This window comes from Argopecten irradians, chromosome 4 (genome assembly GCF_041381155.1).
Source record: "Argopecten irradians isolate NY chromosome 4, Ai_NY, whole genome shotgun sequence".
In the NCBI taxonomy this organism is placed as follows: domain Eukaryota; kingdom Metazoa; phylum Mollusca; class Bivalvia; order Pectinida; family Pectinidae; genus Argopecten; species Argopecten irradians.
In genome coordinates, this window is record NC_091137.1 from 52,320,398 (window position 1) to 52,340,048 (window position 19,651).

General features: G+C 45.5%; 1 protein-coding gene across 4 annotated transcripts in view; it reads right to left on the reverse strand.

Moving 5' to 3' along the window:
• The window catches only part of LOC138321988 (surfeit locus protein 1-like), an 83,759-nt gene that overhangs the window by 18,112 nt on the left and 45,996 nt on the right, over positions 1 to 19,651 (reverse strand). For 3 of the 4 annotated variants that reach the window (XM_069266050.1, XM_069266051.1, XM_069266048.1), the window contains exons 5-6: positions 16,228 to 16,300; positions 14,625 to 14,672 (exon numbers count right to left, since the gene is read on the reverse strand). In XM_069266050.1, the coding sequence (XP_069122151.1) occupies positions 14,625 to 14,672; positions 16,228 to 16,300 (121 nt within the window). The remainder of the gene's footprint in view (positions 1 to 14,624; positions 14,673 to 16,227; positions 16,301 to 19,651) is intronic. The other variant, XM_069266049.1, reaches the window with a different exon arrangement.

Here is a 19,651-nt window from a genome sequence, read left to right on the forward strand (position 1 = left end):
AGGATGTTTTCTGGCCACATTTGGTTACATTCCATGCAGAAATCTATGACTGTAGCGATTTAAAGGATTTACCTCAATTTCCCATATTGGGCCCCGTCCCTCCTGCCCCAGGGTATTCAGAGCCAAAAGTTATCCAAACTCTGTTCCCTTTCCCCAATGATATTTCTGGCCAAATTTGGATACATTCCATGCAGAACTCTATGACTAGTAGCGATTTAAAGGATTTACCTCTATTTCCCCTATTGGGCCCCGCCCCTCCTGGTCAAATTTGGTTACATTCCATGCAGAATGATGTTTCTGGGGCCAAATTTGGTTACATTCCATGCAGAACTCTATGACAAGTAGCGATTTAAAGGAATAACCTCTATTTCCCCTATTTGGCACCGCCCCTCCTGCCCCCGGGGGGGTCAGAGCCAAAATTTATACAAACTCTGTTCCCTTTCCCCCAAGGATGTTTCTGGACAAATTTGGTTACACTCCATGCAGAACTCTCTGACTAGTTGCGATTTAAAGGATTTACCTCTATTTCCCCTATTTGGCCCCGCCCCTCCTGCCCCGGGGGGGTCAGAGCCAAAATTTATACAAACTCTGTTCCCTTTCCCCCAAGGATGTTTCTGGACAAATTTGGTTACACTCCATGCAGAACTCTCTGACTAGTTGCGATTTAAAGGATTTACCTCTATTTCCCCTATTTGGCTCCGCCCCTCCTGCCCCCGGGGGGTCAGAGCCAAAATTTATACAAACTCTGTTCCCCTTCCCCAAAGGATGTTTCTGACCAGAGGGCCTGTATTGCTGACCTGGTTATTGTAATGCCTTCTGAATACAGGATCATTGGGGTTTTTTCTGAAGAAATTTAAAGAATTACCTCTAATTTCCAATTTCCAATTTCTAATTTCTGCTCCAAGGGGTCAGAGCAATTTTTTTACAAATTCTGTTATCCTTCCATCCAGGATATTCCTGGCCAAATTTGGTTACAATCTAAAGCATACAGAACTTTTATGAAGTCCTGTATAATAGCGATTTAAAGGATGTTTCTGGCCAAATTTGGTTACATTCCATGCAGAACTCTATGACTAGTAACGATTTCAAGGATTTACCTCTATTTCCCCTATTGGGCCCCGCCCCTCCTGCCCCCGGGGGATCAGAGCCTAAATTTATACAAACTATGTTCCCCTTCCCCCAAGGATGTTTCTGGCCAAATTTGGTTACATTCCATGCAGAACTCTATGACTAGTAGCGATTTAAAAGATTTACCTCAATTTCCCATATTGGGCCCCATCCCTCCTGCCCCCTGGGGGTCAGAGCCAAAATTTATACACACTCTGTTCCCCTTCCCCCAATGATATTTCTGGCCAAATTTGGTTACATTCGATGCAGAACTCTATGACAAGTAGTGATTTAAAGGATTTACCTCTTTTTCCCCTATTGGGCCCCATCCCTCCTGCCCCCTGGGGGTCAGAGCCAAAATTTATACACACTCTGTTCCCCCTTCCCCTAAGGATGTTTCTGGCCACATTTGGTTACATTCCATGCAGAAATCTATGACTGTAGCGATTTAAAGGATTTACCTCAATTTCCCATATTGGGCCCCGTCCCTCCTGCCCCAGGGTATTCAGAGCCAAAAGTTATCCAAACTCTGTTCCCTTTCCCCAATGATATTTCTGGCCAAATTTGGTTACATTCCATACAGAACTCTATGACAAGTAGCGATTTAAAGGAACAACTCTATTTCCCCTATTGGGCCCCGCCCCTCCTGCCCCGGGGGGTCAGGGTCAAAATTTATACAAACTCTGTTCCGGTTCCCCCAAGGATGTTTCTGGCCAAATTTGGATACATTCCATGCAGAAGTCTATGACTAGTAGCGATTTAAAGGATTTACCTCTATTTCCCCTATTGGGCCCCGCCCCTCCTGCCCCCTGGGGGGTCATGGCCAAAATTTATACACACTCTGTTCCCCTTCCCCTAAGGATGTTTCTGGCCACATTTGGTTACATTCCATGCAGAAATCTATGACTGTAGCGATTTAAAGGATTTACCTCAATTTCCCATATTGGGCCCCGTCCCTCCTGCCCCAGGGTATTCAGAGCCAAAAGTTATACAAACTCTGTTCCCCTTCCCCCAATGATATTTCTGGCCAAATTTGGTTACATTCGATGCAGAACTCTATGACAAGTAGCGATTTAAAGGATTTACCTCTTTTTCCCCTATTGGGCCCCATCCCTCCTGCCCCCTGGGGGTCAGAGCCAAAATTTATACACACTCTGTTCCCCTTCCCCTAAGGATGTTTCTGGCCACATTTGGTTACATTCCATGCAGAAATCTATGACTGTAGCGATTTAAAGGATTTACCTCAATTTCCCATATTGGGCCCCGTCCCTCCTGCCCCAGAGTATTCAGAGCCAAAAGTTATCCAAACTCTGTTCCCTTTCCCAATGATATTTCTGGCCAAATTTGGTTACTTTCCATACAGAAGTCTATGACAAGTAGCGATTTAAAGGAACAACTCTATTTCCCTTATTGGGCCCCGCCCCTCCTGCCCCGGGGGTCAGGGTCAAAATTTATACAAACTCTGTTCCGGTTCCCCCAAGGATGTTTCTGGCCAAATTTGGTTACATTCCATGCAGACCTCTATGACTAGTAGCGATTTAAAGGATTTACCTCTATTTCCCCTATTGGGCCCCATCCCTCCTGCCCCCTGGGGGTCAGAGCCAAAATTTATACACACTCTGTTCCCCTTCCCCTAAGGATGTTTCTGGCCACATTTGGTTACATTCCATGCAGAAATCTATGACTGTAGCGATTTAAAGGATTTACCTCAATTTCCCATATTGGGCCCCGTCCCTCCTGCCCCAGGGTATTCAGAGCCAAAAGTTATACAAACTCTGTTCCCTTTCCCCAATGATATTTCTGGCCAAATTTGGTTACATTCCATGCAGACCTCTATGACAAGTAGCGATTTAAAGGATTTACCTCTATTTCCCCTATTGGGCCCCATCCCTCCTGCCCCCTGGGGGTCAGAGCCAAAATTTATACACACTCTGTTCCCCTTCCCCTAAGGATGTTTCTGGCCACATTTGGTTACATTCCATGCAGAAATCTATGACTGTAGCGATTTAAAGGATTTACCTCAATTTCCCATATTGGGCCCCGTCCCTCCTGCCCCAGGGTATTCAGAGCCAAAAGTTATACAAACTCTGTTCCCCTTCCCCCAATGATATTTCTGGCCAAATTTGGTTACATTCGATGCAGAACTCTATGACAAGTAGCGATTTAAAGGATTTACCTCTTTTTCCCCTATTGGGCCCCATCCCTCCTGCCCCCTGGGGGTCAGAGCCAAAATTTATACACACTCTGTTCCCCTTCCCCTAAGGATGTTTCTGGCCACATTTGGTTACATTCCATGCAGAAATCTATGACTGTAGCGATTTAAAGGATTTACCTCAATTTCCCATATTGGGCCCCGTCCCTCCTGCCCCAGGGTATTCAGAGCCAAAAGTTATCCAAACTCTGTTCCCTTTCCCCAATGATATTTCTGGCCAAATTTGGTTACATTCCATACAGAACTCTATGACAAGTAGCGATTTAAAGGAACAACTCTATTTCCCCTATTGGGCCCCGCCCCTCCTGCCCCGGGGGGTCAGGGTCAAAATTTATACAAACTCTGTTCCGGTTCCCCCAAGGATGTTTCTGGCCAAATTTGGATACATTCCATGCAGAAGTCTATGACTAGTAGCGATTTAAAGGATTTACCTCTATTTCCCCTATTGGGCCCCGCCCCTCCTGCCCCCGGGGGTGGGGGGTCCAGAGCCCTTAAATTTAATAACAAGTTTCTGTTCCCCTTCCCCCAAGGATGTTTGTGGTCAAATTTGGTTACATTCCATGCAGAACTCTATGACAAGTAGCGATTTAAAGGAATAACCTCTATTTCCCCTATTTGGCCCCGCCCCTCCTGCCCCCGGGGGGGTCAGAGCCAAAATTTATACAAACTCTGTTCCCTTTCCCCCAAGGATGTTTCTGGACAAATTTGGTTACACTCCATGCAGAACTCTCTGACTAGTTGCGATTTAAAGGATTTACCTCTATTTCCCCTATTTGGCTCCGCCCCTCCTGCCCCCGGGGGGTCAGAGGCACAAAATTTATACAAAGTTCTGTTCCCCTTCCCCCAAGGATGTTTGTGGGCCAAAATTTTTGGTTACAATCATTGAATTGAACTCATTGGGGACTGATAGAGTAGCGGATATTTAAAGGAATTTACCTCTAATTTCCCATTCCCCTATTGGGCACTTGCCCCTCCTGCCCCCAGGAGGCTCAGAGCCCAAAATTTATACAAGTTCTGTTCCCCTTCCATCCAAGGATGTTTGTCGTGCAAATTTGGTGCATACTGACAATTTATCCATGTATAATACTCTATGATGGGGACTAGCTATGCAGATTATATAGGATTTTACCTCTCGTATTTCCCCTATTGGGCCCCGCCCCCTCCTGCCCCCGGGGGATCAGAGCCAAAAATTTATACAAGTATCTGTTCCCCTTCCCCAAGGATGTTTCTGGCCAAATTTGGTTTACATTCCATGCAGAAATCTATGACTGTAGCGATTTAAAGGATTTACCTCAATTTCCCATATTGGGCCCCGTCCCTCCTGCCCCAGGGTATTCAGAGCCAAAAGTTATACAAACTCTGTTCCCCTTCCCCCAATGATATTTCTGGCCAAATTTGGTTACATTCATGCAGAACTCTATGACTAGTAACGATTTCAAGGATTTACCTCTTATTTCCCCCTATTGGGCCCCAATTCCCTCCTGCCCCCTGGGGGTCAGAGCCAAAATTTATACACACTCTGTTCCCCCTTCCCCTAAGGATGTTTCTGGCCAAATTTGGTTACAATCCATGTAGAACTCTATGACTAGTAGCGATTTAAAGGATTTACCTCAATTTCCCCTATTGGGCCCCGCCCCTCCTGCCCCTGGAGGGTCAGAGCCAAAATTTATACAAGTTCTGTTCCCCTTCCCCCAAGGATGTTTATGGCCAAATTTGGTTACAATCCATGCAGAACTCTATGACAAGTAGCGATTTAAAGGATTTACCTCTATTTCCCCTATTGGGCCCCGCCCCTCCTGCCCCCGGGGGGTCAGAGCCAAAATTTATACAACTCTGTTCCCCTTCCCCAAGGATGTTTCTGGCCCAAATTTGGTTACATTCCATGCAGAACTCTATGACTAGTAGCGATTTAAAGGATTTACCTCTATTTCCCCTATTGGGCCCCGTCCCTCCTGCCCCTGGGGGTCAGAGCCAAAAAATTTATACAAACTCTGTTCCCCTTCCCCCAAGGATGTTTCTGGCCAAATTTGTGGTTACATCCATGCAGAAACTCTATGACAAGTAGCGATTTAAAGGATTTACCTCTATTTCCCCTATTGGGCCCCCGCCCCTCCTGCCCCGGGGGGTCAGAGCCAAAATTTATACAAACTCTGTTCCCCTTCCCCCAAGGATGTTTCTGGCCAAATTTGGTTACATTCCATGCAGAACTCTATGACAAGTAGCGATTTAAAGGATTTACCTCTATTTCCCCTATTGGGCCCCGCCCCTCCTGCCCCCGGGGGGGTCAGAGCCAAAATTTATACACACTCTGTTCCCCTTCCCCCAAGGATGTTTCTGGCCAAATTTGGTTACATTCCATGCAGAAACTCTATGACAAGTAGCGATTTAAAGGATTTACCTCAATTTCCCATATTGGGCCCCGCCCCCTCCTGCCCCAGGGTATTCAGAGCCAAAATTTATACAAACTCTGTTCCCCTTCCCCAAGGATGTTTGTGGCCAAATTTGGTTACATTCCATGCAGAACTCTATGACAAGTAGCGATTTAAAGGATTTACCTCTTTTTCCCCCTATTGGGCCCCATCCCTCCTGCCCCCGGGGGGTCAGAGCCAAAATTTATACAAGTTCTGTTCCCCTTCCCCCAAGGATGTTTGTGGCCAAATTTGGTTACAATCCATGTAGAAATCTATGACTGTAGCGATTTAAAGGATTTACCTCTATTTCCCCATATTGGGCCCCGCCCCTCCTGCCCCAGGGTATTCAGAGCCAAAATTTATACAAGTTCTGTTCCCCTTTTCCCCAAGGATGTTTTGTGGCCAAATTTGGTTACATTCCATGCAGAACTCTATGACTAGTAGCGATTTAAAGGATTTACCTCTATTTCCCCTATTGGGCCCCGCCCCTCCTGCCCCCGGGGGTCCAGAGCCAAAATTTATACAAGTTCTGTTCCCCTTCCCCCAAGGATGTTTCTGGCCAAATTTGGTTACATTCCATGCAGAACTCTATGACTAGTAGCGATTTAAAGGATTTACCTCTATTTTCCCTATTGGGCCCCGCCCCTCCTGCCCCCGGGGGTCAGAGCCAAAATTATACAAGTTCTGTTCCCCTTCCCCCAAGGATGTTTGTGGCCAAATTTGGTTACATTCCATGCAGAACTCTATGACAAGTAGCGATTTAAAGGATTTAACCTCTATTTCCCCTATTGGGCCCCGCCCCTCCTGCCCCGGGGGGTCAGAGCCAAAATTTATACAAGTTCTGTTCCCTTCCCCCAAGGATGTTTGTGGCCAAATTTGGTTACATTCCATGCAGAACTCTATGACAAGTAGCGATTTAAAGGATTTACCTCTATTTCCCCTATTGGGCCCCGCCCCTCCTGCCCCGGGGGGTCAGAGCCAAAATTTATACAAGTTCTGTTCCCCTTCTCCCAAGGATGTTTGTGGCCAAATTTGGTTACAATCCATGTAGAAACTCTATGACAAGTAGCGATTTAAAGGATTTACCTCTATTTCCCCTATTTCCCCTATTGGGCCCCGCCCCTCCTGCCCCCGGGGGGTCAGAGCCAAAATTTATACAAGTTCTGTTCCCCTTCCCCCAAGGATGTTTGTGGCCAAATTTGGTTACATTCCATTGCAGAACTCTATGACAAGTAGCGATTTAAAGGATTTACCTCTATTTCCCCTATTGGGCCCCGCCCCTCCTGCCCCCTGGGGGTCAGAGCCAAAATTTATACACCTCACTCTGTTCCCCTTCCCCCAAGGATGTTTGTCTGGCCACAAATTTGGTTACATTCCATGCAGAATCTATGACTGTAGCGATTTAAAGGATTTACCTCTATTTCCCCTATTGGGCCCCGCCCCTCCTGCCCCAGGGTATTCAGAGCCAAAATTTTATACAAACTCTGTTCCCCTTCCCCAAGGATATTTGTGGCCAAATTTGGTTACATTCCATGCAGAACTCTATGACAAGTAGCGATTTAAAGGATTTACCTCTATTTCCCCTATTGGTCCCCCGCCCCTCCTGCCCCCCGGGGGTCAGAGCCAAAATTTATACAAGTTCTGTTCCCCTTCCCCCAAGGATGTTTGTGGCCAAATTTGGTTACATTCCATGCAGAACTCTATGACAAGTAGCGATTTAAAGGTTTTACCTCTATTTCCCCTATTGGGCCCCGCCCCTCCTGCCCCCAGGGGGATTCAGAGCCAAAATTTATACAAGTTCTGTTCCCCTTCCCCCAAGGATGTTTGTGGCCAAATTTGGTTACAATCCATGCAGAACTCTAGGACAAGTAGCGATTTAAAGGATTTACCTCTATTTCCCCTATTGGGCCCCGCCCCTCCTGCCCCCAGAGGGTCAGAGCCAAAATTTATACAAGTTCTGTTCCCCTTCCCCCAAGGATGTTTGTGGCCAAATTTGGTTACAATCCATGCAGAACTCTATGGACATAGTAGCGATTTAAAGGATTTACCTCTATTTCCCCTATTGGGCCCCGCCCCTCCTGCCCCCGGGGGTCAGAGCCAAAATTTATACAAGTTCTGTTCCCCCTTCCCCCAAGGATGTTTGTGGCCAAATTTGGTTACAATCCATGCAGAACTCTAGGACAAGTAGCGATTTAAAGGATTTACCTCTATTTCCCTATTGGGCCCCGCCCCTCCTGCCCCCGGGGGGTCAGAGCCAAAATTTATACAAACTCTGTTCCCCTTCCCCCAAGGATGTTTCTGGCCAAATTTGGTTACATTCCATGCAGAACTCTATGACTAGTAGCGATTTAAAGGATTTACCTCTATTTCCCCTATTGGGCCCCGCCCCTCCTGCCCCCTGGGGGTCAGAGCCAAAATTTATACACACTCTGTTCCCCTTCCCCTAAGGATGTTTCTGGCCAAATTTGGTTACATTCCATGCAGAACTCTATGACAAGTAGCGATTTAAAGGATTTACCTCTATTTCCCCTATTGGGCCCCGCCCCTCCTGCCCCAGGGGGATCAGAGCCAAAATTTATACAAGTTCTGTTCCCCTTCCCCCAAGGATGTTTCTGGCCAAATTTGGTTACATTCCATGCAGAACTCTATGACAAGTAGCGATTTAAAGGATTTACCTCTATTTCCCCTATTGGGCCCCGCCCCTCCTGCCCCCAGGGGTCCAGAGCCAAAATTTATACAAGTTCTGTTCCCCTTCCCCCAAGGATGTTTGTGGCCAAATTTGGTTACATTCCATGCAGAACTCTATGACTAGTAGCGATTTAAAGGATTTACCTCTATTTCCCCTAATTGGGCCCCGCCCCTCCTGCCCCGGGGGGGTCAGAGCCAAAATTTATACAAGTTCTGTTTCCCCTTCCCCCAAGGATGTTTGTGGCCAAATTTGGTTACATTCCATGCAGAACTCTATGACAAGTAGCGATTTTAAAGGATTTACCTCTATTTCCCCTATTGGGCCCGCCCCTCCTGCCCCTGGGGGATCAGAGCCAAAATTTATACAAGTTCTGTTCCCCTTCCCCCAAGGATGTTTGTGGCCAAATTTGGTTACAATCCATGCAGAACTCTCATGACTAGTAGTGTAGCGATTTAAAGGATTTACCTCTATTTTCCCCTATTCAGGGCCCCGCCCCTCCTGCCCCCCAGGGGGGACCTGTCAGAGCCAAAATTTTTATAACCAAGTTCTGTTCCCCTTCCCCCAAGGATGTCTTGGTGGCCAAATTTGGTTACAATCCATGCAGAACTCTATGACTAGTAGCGATTTAAAGGATTTACCTCTATTTCCCCTATTGGGCCCCGCCCCTCCTGCCCCCTGGGGTCAGAGCCAAAATTTATACAAGTTCTGTTCCCCTTCCCCCAAGGATGTTTGTGGCCAAATTTGGTTACAATCCATGCAGAACTCTATGACAAGTAGCGATTTAAAGGATTTACCTCTATTTCCCCTATTGGGCCCCGCCCCTCCTGCCCCCGGGGGGTCAGAGCCAAAATTTATACAAGTTCTGTTCCCCTTCCCCCAAGGATGTTTGTGGCCAAATTTGGTTACAATCCATGCAGAACTCTATGACAAGTAGCGATTTATAGGATTTACCTCTATTTCCCCTATTGGGCCCCACCCCTCCTGCCCCTGGAGGGTCAGAGCCAAAATTTATACAAGTTCTGTTCCCCTTCCCCCAAGGATGTTTGTGGCCAAATTTGGTTACAATCCATGTAGAACTCTATGACAAGTAGCGATTTAAAGGATTTACCTCTATTTCCCCTATTGGGCCCGCCCCTCCTGCCCCCGGCAGGGGTCACCAGAGCCAAAATTTATACAAGTTTCTGTTCCCCTTCCCCAAGGATGTTTGTGGCCAAATTTGGTTACAATTCCATGCAGAACTCTATTGACTAGTAGCGATTTAAAGGATTTACCTCTATTTGCCCCTATTGGGCCCCGCCCCTCCTGCCCCAGGGGGGGTCAGAGCAAAATTTTATACAAGTTCTGTTCCCCTTCCCCAAGGATGTTTGTGGCCAAATTTGGTTACATTCCATGCAGAACTCTATGACAAAGTAGCGATTTAAAGGATTTACCTCTATTTCCCCTATTGGGCCCCCGCCCCTCCTGCCCCTGGGGGATGTCAGAGCCAAAATTTATACAAGTTCTGTTCCCTTCCCCAAGGATGTTTGTGGCCAAATTTGGTTACATTCCATGCAGAACTCTATGACAAGTAGCGAATTTAAAGGATTTACCTCTATTTCCCTATTGGGCCCCGCCCCTCCTGCCCCCCCGGGGGGTCAGAGCCAAAATTTATACAAGTTCTGTTCCCCTTCCCCCAAGGATGTTTGTGGCCAAATTTGGTTACATTCCATTGCAGAACTCTATGACAAGTAGCGATTTAAAGGATTTACCTCTATTTCCCCTATTGGGCCCCGCCCCTCCTGCCCCCGGGGGGGTCAGAGCCAAATTTATACAAGTTCTGTTCCCCCTTCCCCAAGGATGTTTGTGGCCAAATTTGGTTACATTCCATGCAGAAACTCTATGACTAGTAGCGATTTAAAGGATTTACCTCAATTTCCAATATTGGGCCCCGTCCCTCCTGCCCCAGGGTATTCAGAGCCAAAAGTTATCCAAACTCTGTTCCCTTTCCCCAATGATATTTCTGGCCAAATTTGGTTACATTCCATGCAGAACTCTATGACTAGTAGCGATTTAAAGGATTTACCTCTATTTCCCCTATTGGGCCCCGTCCCCTCCTGTCCCCTGGGGGATTCAGAGCCAAAACTTTATACAAATTTTCTGTTCCCCTTACCCCCAAGGATGTTAAATTTAATGGCCAAATTTGGTTTACAATTCCATGCAGAACTCTATGACAAGTAGCGATTTAAAGGATTTACCTCTTTTTCCCCTATTGGGCCCCATCCCTCCTGCCCCCTGGGGGTCAGAGCCAAAATTTATACACACTCTGTTCCCCTTCCCCTAAGGATGTTTCTGGCCACATTTGGTTACATTCCATGCAGAAATCTATGACTGTAGCGATTTAAAGGATTTACCTCAATTTCCCATATTGGGCCCCGTCCCTCCTGCCCCAGGGTATTCAGAGCCAAAAGTTATCCAAACTCTGTTCCCTTTCCCCAATGATATTTCTGGCCAAATTTGGTTACATTCCATGCAGACCTCTATGACAAGTAGCGATTTAAAGGATTTACCTCTATTTCCCCTATTGGGCCCCGCCCCTCCTGCCCCCGGGGGGTCAGGGCCAAAATTTATACAAACTCTGTTCCCCTTCCCCAAGGATGTTTCTGGCCAAATTTGGTTACATCCATTCAGAAACTCTATGACTAGTAGCGATTTAAAGGATTTACCCTCTATTTCCCCCTATTGGGACCCGCCCCTCCCCTCCTGCCCCAGGGGGGTCAGAGCCAAAAATTTATACAAGTTCTGTTCCCCTTCCCCAAGGATGTTTGTGGCCAAATTTGGTTACAATTCCATGCAGAAACTCTATGACAAGTAGCGATTTAAGGGATTTACCTCTATTTCCCCTATTGGGCCCCGCCCCTCCTGCCCCGGGGGGGGTCAGAGCCAAAATTTATACAAACTCTGTTCCCCTTCCCCCAAGGATGTTTCTGGCCAAATTTGGTTACAATCCATGCAGAACTCTAGGACTAGTAGCGATTTAAAGGATTTACCTCTTATTATTTCCCCTATTGGGCCCCGCCCCTCCTGCCCCAGGGGGGTCAGAGCCAAAATTTATACAAACTCTGTTCCCCTTCCCCCAAGGATGTTTCTGGCCAAATTTGGTTACATTCCATGCAGAAACTCTATGACTAGTAGCGATTTAAAGGATTTACCTCTATTTCCCCTATTGGGCCCCGCCCTCCTGCCCCCGGGGGTCAGAGCCAAAAATTTATACAAGTTCTGTTCCCCTTCCCCAATGGATGTTCCTGGCCAAATTTGGTTACAATCCATGCAGAACTCTATGACAAGTAGCGATTTAAAGGATTTACCTCTATTTCCCCTATTGGGCCCCGCCCCTCCTGCCCCCCGGGGGGTCAGAGTCAAAATTTTATACAAGTTCTGTTCCCCTTCCCCCCAAAAGGTTGTTTCTGGCCAAATTTGGATACATTCCATGCAGAAGTCTATGACTAGTAGCGATTTAAAGGATTTACCTCTATTTCCCCTATTGGGCCCCGCCCCTCCTGCCCCCGGGGGGTCATGGCCAAAATTTATACACACTCTGTTCCCCTTCCCCTAAGGATGTTTCTGGCCACATTTGGTTACATTCCATGCAGAAATCTATGACTGTAGCGATTTAAAGGATTTACCTCAATTTCCCATATTGGGCCCCGTCCCTCCTGCCCCAGGGTATTCAGAGCCAAAAGTTATACAAACTCTGTTCCCCTTCCCCCAATGATATTTCTGGCCAAATTTGGTTACATTCCATGCAGAACTCTATGACAAGTAGCGATTTAAAGGATTTACCTCTATTTCCCCTATTGGGCCCCATCCCTCCTGCCCCCTGGGGGTCAGAGCCAAAATTTATACACACTCTGTTCCCCTTCCCCTAAGGATGTTTCTGGCCACATTTGGTTACATTCCATGCAGAAATCTATGACTGTAGCGATTTAAAGGATTTACCTCAATTTCCCATATTGGGCCCCGTCCCTCCTGCCCCAGGGTATTCAGAGCCAAAAGTTATCCAAACTCTGTTCCCTTTCCCCAATGATATTTCTGGCCAAATTTGGTTACATTCCATACAGAACTCTATGACAAGTAGCGATTTAAAGGATTTACCTCTATTTCCCCTATTGGGCCCCGCCCCTCCTGCCCCGGGGGGTCAGAGCCAAAATTTATACAAACTCTGTTCCGGTTCCCCCAAGGATGTTTCTGGCCAAATTTGGATACATTCCATGCAGAAGTCTATGACTAGTAGCGATTTAAAGGATTTACCTCTATTTCCCCTATTGGGCCCCGCCCCTCCTGCCCCCGGGGGGTCATGGCCAAAATTTATACACACTCTGTTCCCCTTCCCCTAAGGATGTTTCTGGCCACATTTGGTTACATTCCATGCAGAAATCTATGACTGTAGCGATTTAAAGGATTTACCTCAATTTCCCATATTGGGCCCCGTCCCTCCTGCCCCAGGGTATTCAGAGCCAAAAGTTATACAAACTCTGTTCCCCTTCCCCCAATGATATTTCTGGCCAAATTTGGTTACATTCCATGCAGACCTCTATGACAAGTAGCGATTTAAAGGATTTACCTCTATTTCCCCTATTGGGCCACATCCCTCCTGCCCCCTGGGGGTCAGAGCCAAAATTTATACACACTCTGTTCCCCTTCCCCTAAGGATGTTTCTGGCCACATTTGGTTACATTCCATGCAGAAATCTATGACTGTAGCGATTTAAAGGATTTACCTCAATTTCCCATATTGGGCCCCGTCCCTCCTGCCCCAGGGTATTCAGAGCCAAAAGTTATACAAACTCTGTTCCCCTTCCCCCAATGATATTTCTGGCCAAATTTGGTTACATTCGATGCAGAACTCTATGACAAGTAGCGATTTAAAGGATTTACCTCTTTTTCCCCTATTGGGCCCCATCCCTCCTGCCCCCTGGGGGTCAGAGCCAAAATTTATACACACTCTGTTCCCCTTCCCCTAAGGATGTTTCTGGCCACATTTGGTTACATTCCATGCAGAAATCTATGACTGTAGCGATTTAAAGGATTTACCTCAATTTCCCATATTGGGCCCCGTCCCTCCTGCCCCAGGGTATTCAGAGCCAAAAGTTATCCAAACTCTGTTCCCTTTCCCCAATGATATTTCTGGCCAAATTTGGTTACATTCCATACAGAACTCTATGACAAGTAGCGATTTAAAGGAACAACTCTATTTCCCATATTTGGCCCCGCCCCTCCTGCCCCCGGGGGGGTCAGAGCCAAAATTTTTACAAACTCTGTTCCCTTTCCCCGAAGGATGTTTCTGGACAAATTTGGTTACACTCCATATAGAACTCTCTGACTATTTGCGATTTAAAGGAATAACCTCTATTTCCCCTCTTTGGCCCCGCCCCTCCTGCCCCCGGTGGGGTCAGAGCCAAAATTTATACAAACTCTGTTCCCCTTCCCCAAAGGATGTTTGTGGCCAAATTTGGTTACATTCCATGCAGAACTCTATGACTAGTAGGGATTTAAAGGAAATGTTGACAGACGAACGGACGACGGACCAACAGACAGACGGCCTGATGAAGGACGACGGGCGCCAGGCCATGACATAAGCTCACCGGCCCTTTGGGCCAGGTGAGCTAAAAATGTTAAAATTGTAGCGAGAAAGTAATAATTTTGTTGATGCTGTGACGTCACGAGGTTTTATTGCATGGAATACAGCTTCAGGCGACATGAGTGTATTGCCCAAGACCAGAAAGTATTACATGCGTAGGTATGAGTTAAATAATGGTTATTTACCATGTACTGAGTGTTTTGTTATACTACAAATATTGCTTGATTTAATTCTCATACTTATATTTAAATGTGTTGTTAAGAAGTACATAAATGTTTTAGTTTATATAATGTAGCTAAATATGTTGAAAATGGGGCACGTTCCCTTGGTCCACTTGTTTGACAATTTTGTCTCCTTATCCATACTTTTTAAAACTTAATGAATTCATCTAGTGTACATTGTTTTGATAGTTTGACTATTATTTTAAACTGAAATCAAACCTGTAACCATCTATCCTTTCATGCTTAACAATTCATGTATAATATTTTCACCTCTTGTTACACACAATTGTGTCAGAGCATAAATAAAAATCTTGAAATCAGCCCGACTGTAAGCAGGTATGCTTTTATCACCATATACCTAAACGTACCTGCTCCGAGTGTCTCACCACACCGACCAATTCCACTTCACCCACAACCTGGTAACATGTGTGAACATATCACATAGATTATAAACTAAAACAGTCTTTATTTAAAACTGAATTAAAATTCAAGAATCAAGGACTTAACATACACAGGTACCAATCTATGTCATCAATTGATGGCCGTTTTGGTGGTAAGACGACCAGTTTAAACGACCAGTTTTGGTGGTAAGACGACCAGTTTTGGTGGTAGGACGACCAGTTCTGGTGGTAAGACGACCAGTTTTGGTGAACGACCAGTTTTGGTGGTAGGACGACCAGTTTTGGTGGTAAGACGACCAGTTTTGGTGGTAAAACCACCAGTTTTGGTGGTAGGAAACATATTGTCCGTTTCGTGTCTTTTACATAGCAATTGCTGCTGAAGACGATTAATACTTATAATTACTGGCAAGGTGATTCAAATGGCCATCTTTCCACTCAAAATAAAATGGATTGATGACGTACAGATTGCTAACTGGCGTACTGAGCAAAAATGACATCTGATTCAATGTAATGATAATGAAAATATTTTTATCACATAACTGGCCCGTCCAGCCATGTCATAAGGCCATGCATGTCATAAATATTGTAATATCACCATTATGACGTCACATGTAGTTTTGACGTCATTATCTATATAAGACGTTGCATGATTGTCTATGTAGACAGAAACTTCACATACAAGCCGGATTTCTACTGTTTCATATAGAGACGATTTCAAAAGTTTAACTGATATTTCTTTTAATAAAAGTTCTGTGATAAATAGAATCTTACACTCGTGACTATGTAGTATACAAGAGGCCCAGAGGGCCTGTATCGCTCACCTGGTTTGTATTGCCAAGTAATGTTCTGAATACAGGTTCATTGTTTCTTTTCTGCAGAAATTTTAATATTTAACTCTAATTCCCATATTGGACCAACCCCATCCCTCCTGCCCCCAGGGGTTAAGAGCCAAAATTTATACAAGTTCTGTTCCTCTTCCCCCAAGGATGTTTGTGGCCAAATTTGGTCACAATCCATGCAGAACTCCTAAGACAAGTAGCGATTTATAGGATTTACCTCTATTTCCCCTATTGGGCCCCGCCCCTCTTGCCCCCAGGGGTTAGAGCCAAAATTTACACAAGTTCTGTTCCCCTTCCCCAAAGGATGTTTGTGCTTAAATTTGGCTACAATCCATGCAGAACTCTAGAACAAGTAGCGATTTATAGGATTTACCTCTATTTCCCCTATTGGGCCCCGCCCCTCCTGTCCCCGGGAAGTCAGAGCCAAAATTTATACAAGTTCTGTTCCCCTTCCCCCAAGGATGTTTGTGGCCAAATTCGGTTACAATCCATGCAGAACGCAATGACTAGTAGCGATTCAAAGGAAATGTTGACGGACGGACGACGGACGTGATGGAAGCCGCACCATGACATAAGCTCACTGACTCTTCGGGCCAGGTGAGCTAAAAATTCATTTAGCCTTTTATGATTGTGACATATCAAATTAACGAGTTTGATACATTTCATACAGCCATTCATGTAAGATCCTCCATAAATCATCTTGCTTTATTCTTAGAAATAAAATTGCCTACCTGTCCATCTAACCGGGAACTTGGTTCTACATTTGTCTTTGGAATCCATCCCCTGTTAATCAGTATTCGTTCCCTGAAATGATAATTAACATTAGAGCTTATTTAAAGGCCCACACTGGTACCTTTCTGACATTGTACGGCTTTTATTTTTACAAAATGTAAGTCCCTGTTAATCTACACATGGTTGATAATTTCTGTACTATGGTCCCCGACATTGTACATCTACAACATGGTTATTAGTACATCTACACATGGTCCCGAGACATTGTATCTATACTCCCAGACATTGTACATCATACACCATGGTCCCGTCAGACATAACATCTACACTGGTCCCCGACATCTACACATGGTCCCTGACATTGTACATCTACACATGGTCCCTGACATTGTACATCTACACATGGTCCCCTGACATTGTACATCTACACATGGTCCCTGACATTGTACATCTACACATGGTCCCTGACATTGTACATCTACACATGGTCCCTGACATTGTACATCTACACATGGTCCCTGACATTGTACACATCTACACATGGTCCCTGACATTGTACATCTACACATGGTCCCTGACATTGTACATCTACACATGGTCCCTGACATTGTACATCTACACATGGATCCCCGACATTGTACATCTACACATGGTCCCTGACATTGTACATCTACACATGGTCCCTGACATTGTACATCTACACATGGTCCCTGACATTGTACATCTACACATGGTCCCTGACATTGTACATCTACACATGGTCCCTGACATTGTACATCTACACATGGTCCCCTGACATTGTACATCTACACATGGTCCCTGACATTGTACATCTACACATGGTCCCTGACATTGTACATCTACACATGGTCCCCTGACATTGTACATCTACACATGGTCCCCTGACATTGTACATCTACACATGGTCCCGACATTGTACATCTACACATGGTCCCTGACATTGTACATCTACACATGGTCCCTGACATTGTACATCTACACATGGTCCCCGACATTGTACATCTACACATGGTCCCTGACATTGTACATCTACACATGGTCCCTGACATTGTACATCTACACATGGTCCCTGACATTGTACATCTACACATGGTCCCTGACATTGTACATCTACACATGGTCCCTGACATTGTACATCTACACATGGTCCCCTGACATTGTACATCTACACATGGTCCCTGACATTGTACATCTACACATGGTCCCTGACATTGTACATCTACACATGGTCCCTGACATTGTACATCTATACATGGTCCCTGACATTGTACATCTACACATGGTCCCTGACATTGTACATCTACACATGGTCCCTGACATTGTACATCTAACATGGTCCCTGACATTGTACATCTACACATGGTCCCTGACATTGTACATCTACACATGGTCCCTGACATTGTACATCTACACATGGTCCCTGACATTGTACATCTACACATGGTCCCTGACATTGTACATCTACACATGGTCCCTGACATTGTACATCTACACATGGTCCCTGACATTGTACATCTACACATGGTCCCTGACATTGTACATCTACACATGGTCCCTGACATTGTACATCTACACATGGTCCCTGACATTGTACATCTACACATGGTCCCTGACATTGTACATCTACACATGGTCCCTGACATTGTACATCTACACTTTGTCCCAGACATTATACATCTACACATGGTCCCTGACATTGTACATCTACACATGGTCTCTGACATTGTACATCTACACATGGTCCCTGACATTGTACATCTACACATGGTCCCTGACATTGTACATCTACACATGGTCCCCGACATTGTACATCTACACATGGTCCCTGACATTGTACATCTACACATGGTCCCTGACATTGTACATCTACACATGGTCCCTGACATTGTACATCTACACATGGTCCCTGACATTGTACATCTACACATGGTCCCTGACATTGTACATCTACACATGGTCCCTGACATTGTACATCTACACATGGTCCCTGACATTGTACATCTACACATGGTCCCTGACATTGTACATCTACACATGGTCCCTGACATTGTACATCTACACATGGTCCCTGACATTGTACATCTACACATGGTCCCCGACATTGTACATCTACACATGGTCCCCTGACATTGTACATCTACACATGGTCCCTGACATTGTACATCTACACATGGTCCCTGACATTGTACATCTACACATGGTCCCTGACATTGTACATCTACACATGGTCCCTGACATTGTACATCTACACATGGTCCCTGACATTGTACATCTACACATGGTCCCTGACATTGTACATCTACACATGGTCCCCCGACATTGTACATCTACACATGGTCCCTGACATTGTACATCTATACATGGTTCCCTGACATTGTACATCTACACATGGTCCCTGACATTGTACATCTACACATGGTCCCTGACATTGTACATCTACACATGGTCCCTGACATTGTACATCTACACATGGTCCCTGACATTGTACATCTACACATGGTCCCTGACATTGTACATCTATACACATGGTCCCTGACATTGTACATCTACACATGGTCCCTGACATTGTACATCTACACATGGTCCCCCTGACATTGTACATCTACACATGGTCCCTGACATTGTACATCTACACATGGTCCCTGACATTGTACATCTACACATGGTCCCCGACATTGTACATCTACACATGGTCCCTGACATTGTACATCTACACATGGTCCCTGACATTGTACATCTACACATGGTCCCTGACATTGTACATCTACACATGGTCCCTGACATTGTACATCTACACATGGTCCCTGACATTGTACATATACACATGGTCCCTGACATTGTACATCTACACATGGTCCCTGACATTGTACATCTACACATGGTCCCTGACATTGTACATCTACACATGGTCCCTGACATTGTACATCTACACATGGTCCCTGACATTGTACATCTACACATGGTCCCTGACATTGTACATCTACACATGGTCCCTGACATTGTACATCTACACATCCGACATTGTACATCTACATGGTCCCCTGACATTGTACATCTACACATGGTCCCTGACATTGTACATCTACACATGGTCCCTGACATTGTACATCTACACATGGTCCCTGACATTGTACATCTACACATGGTCCCTGACATTGTACATCTACACATGGTCCCTGACATTGTACATCTACACATGGTCCCTGACATTGTACATCTACACATGGTCCCTGACATTGTACATCTACACATGGTCCCGACATGTAATTAATGTCCGACATTGTACATCTACACATGGTCCCTGACATTGTACATCTACACATGATCCCTGACATTGTACATCTACACATGGTCCCTGACATTGTACATCTACACATGGTCCCTGACATTGTACATCTACAC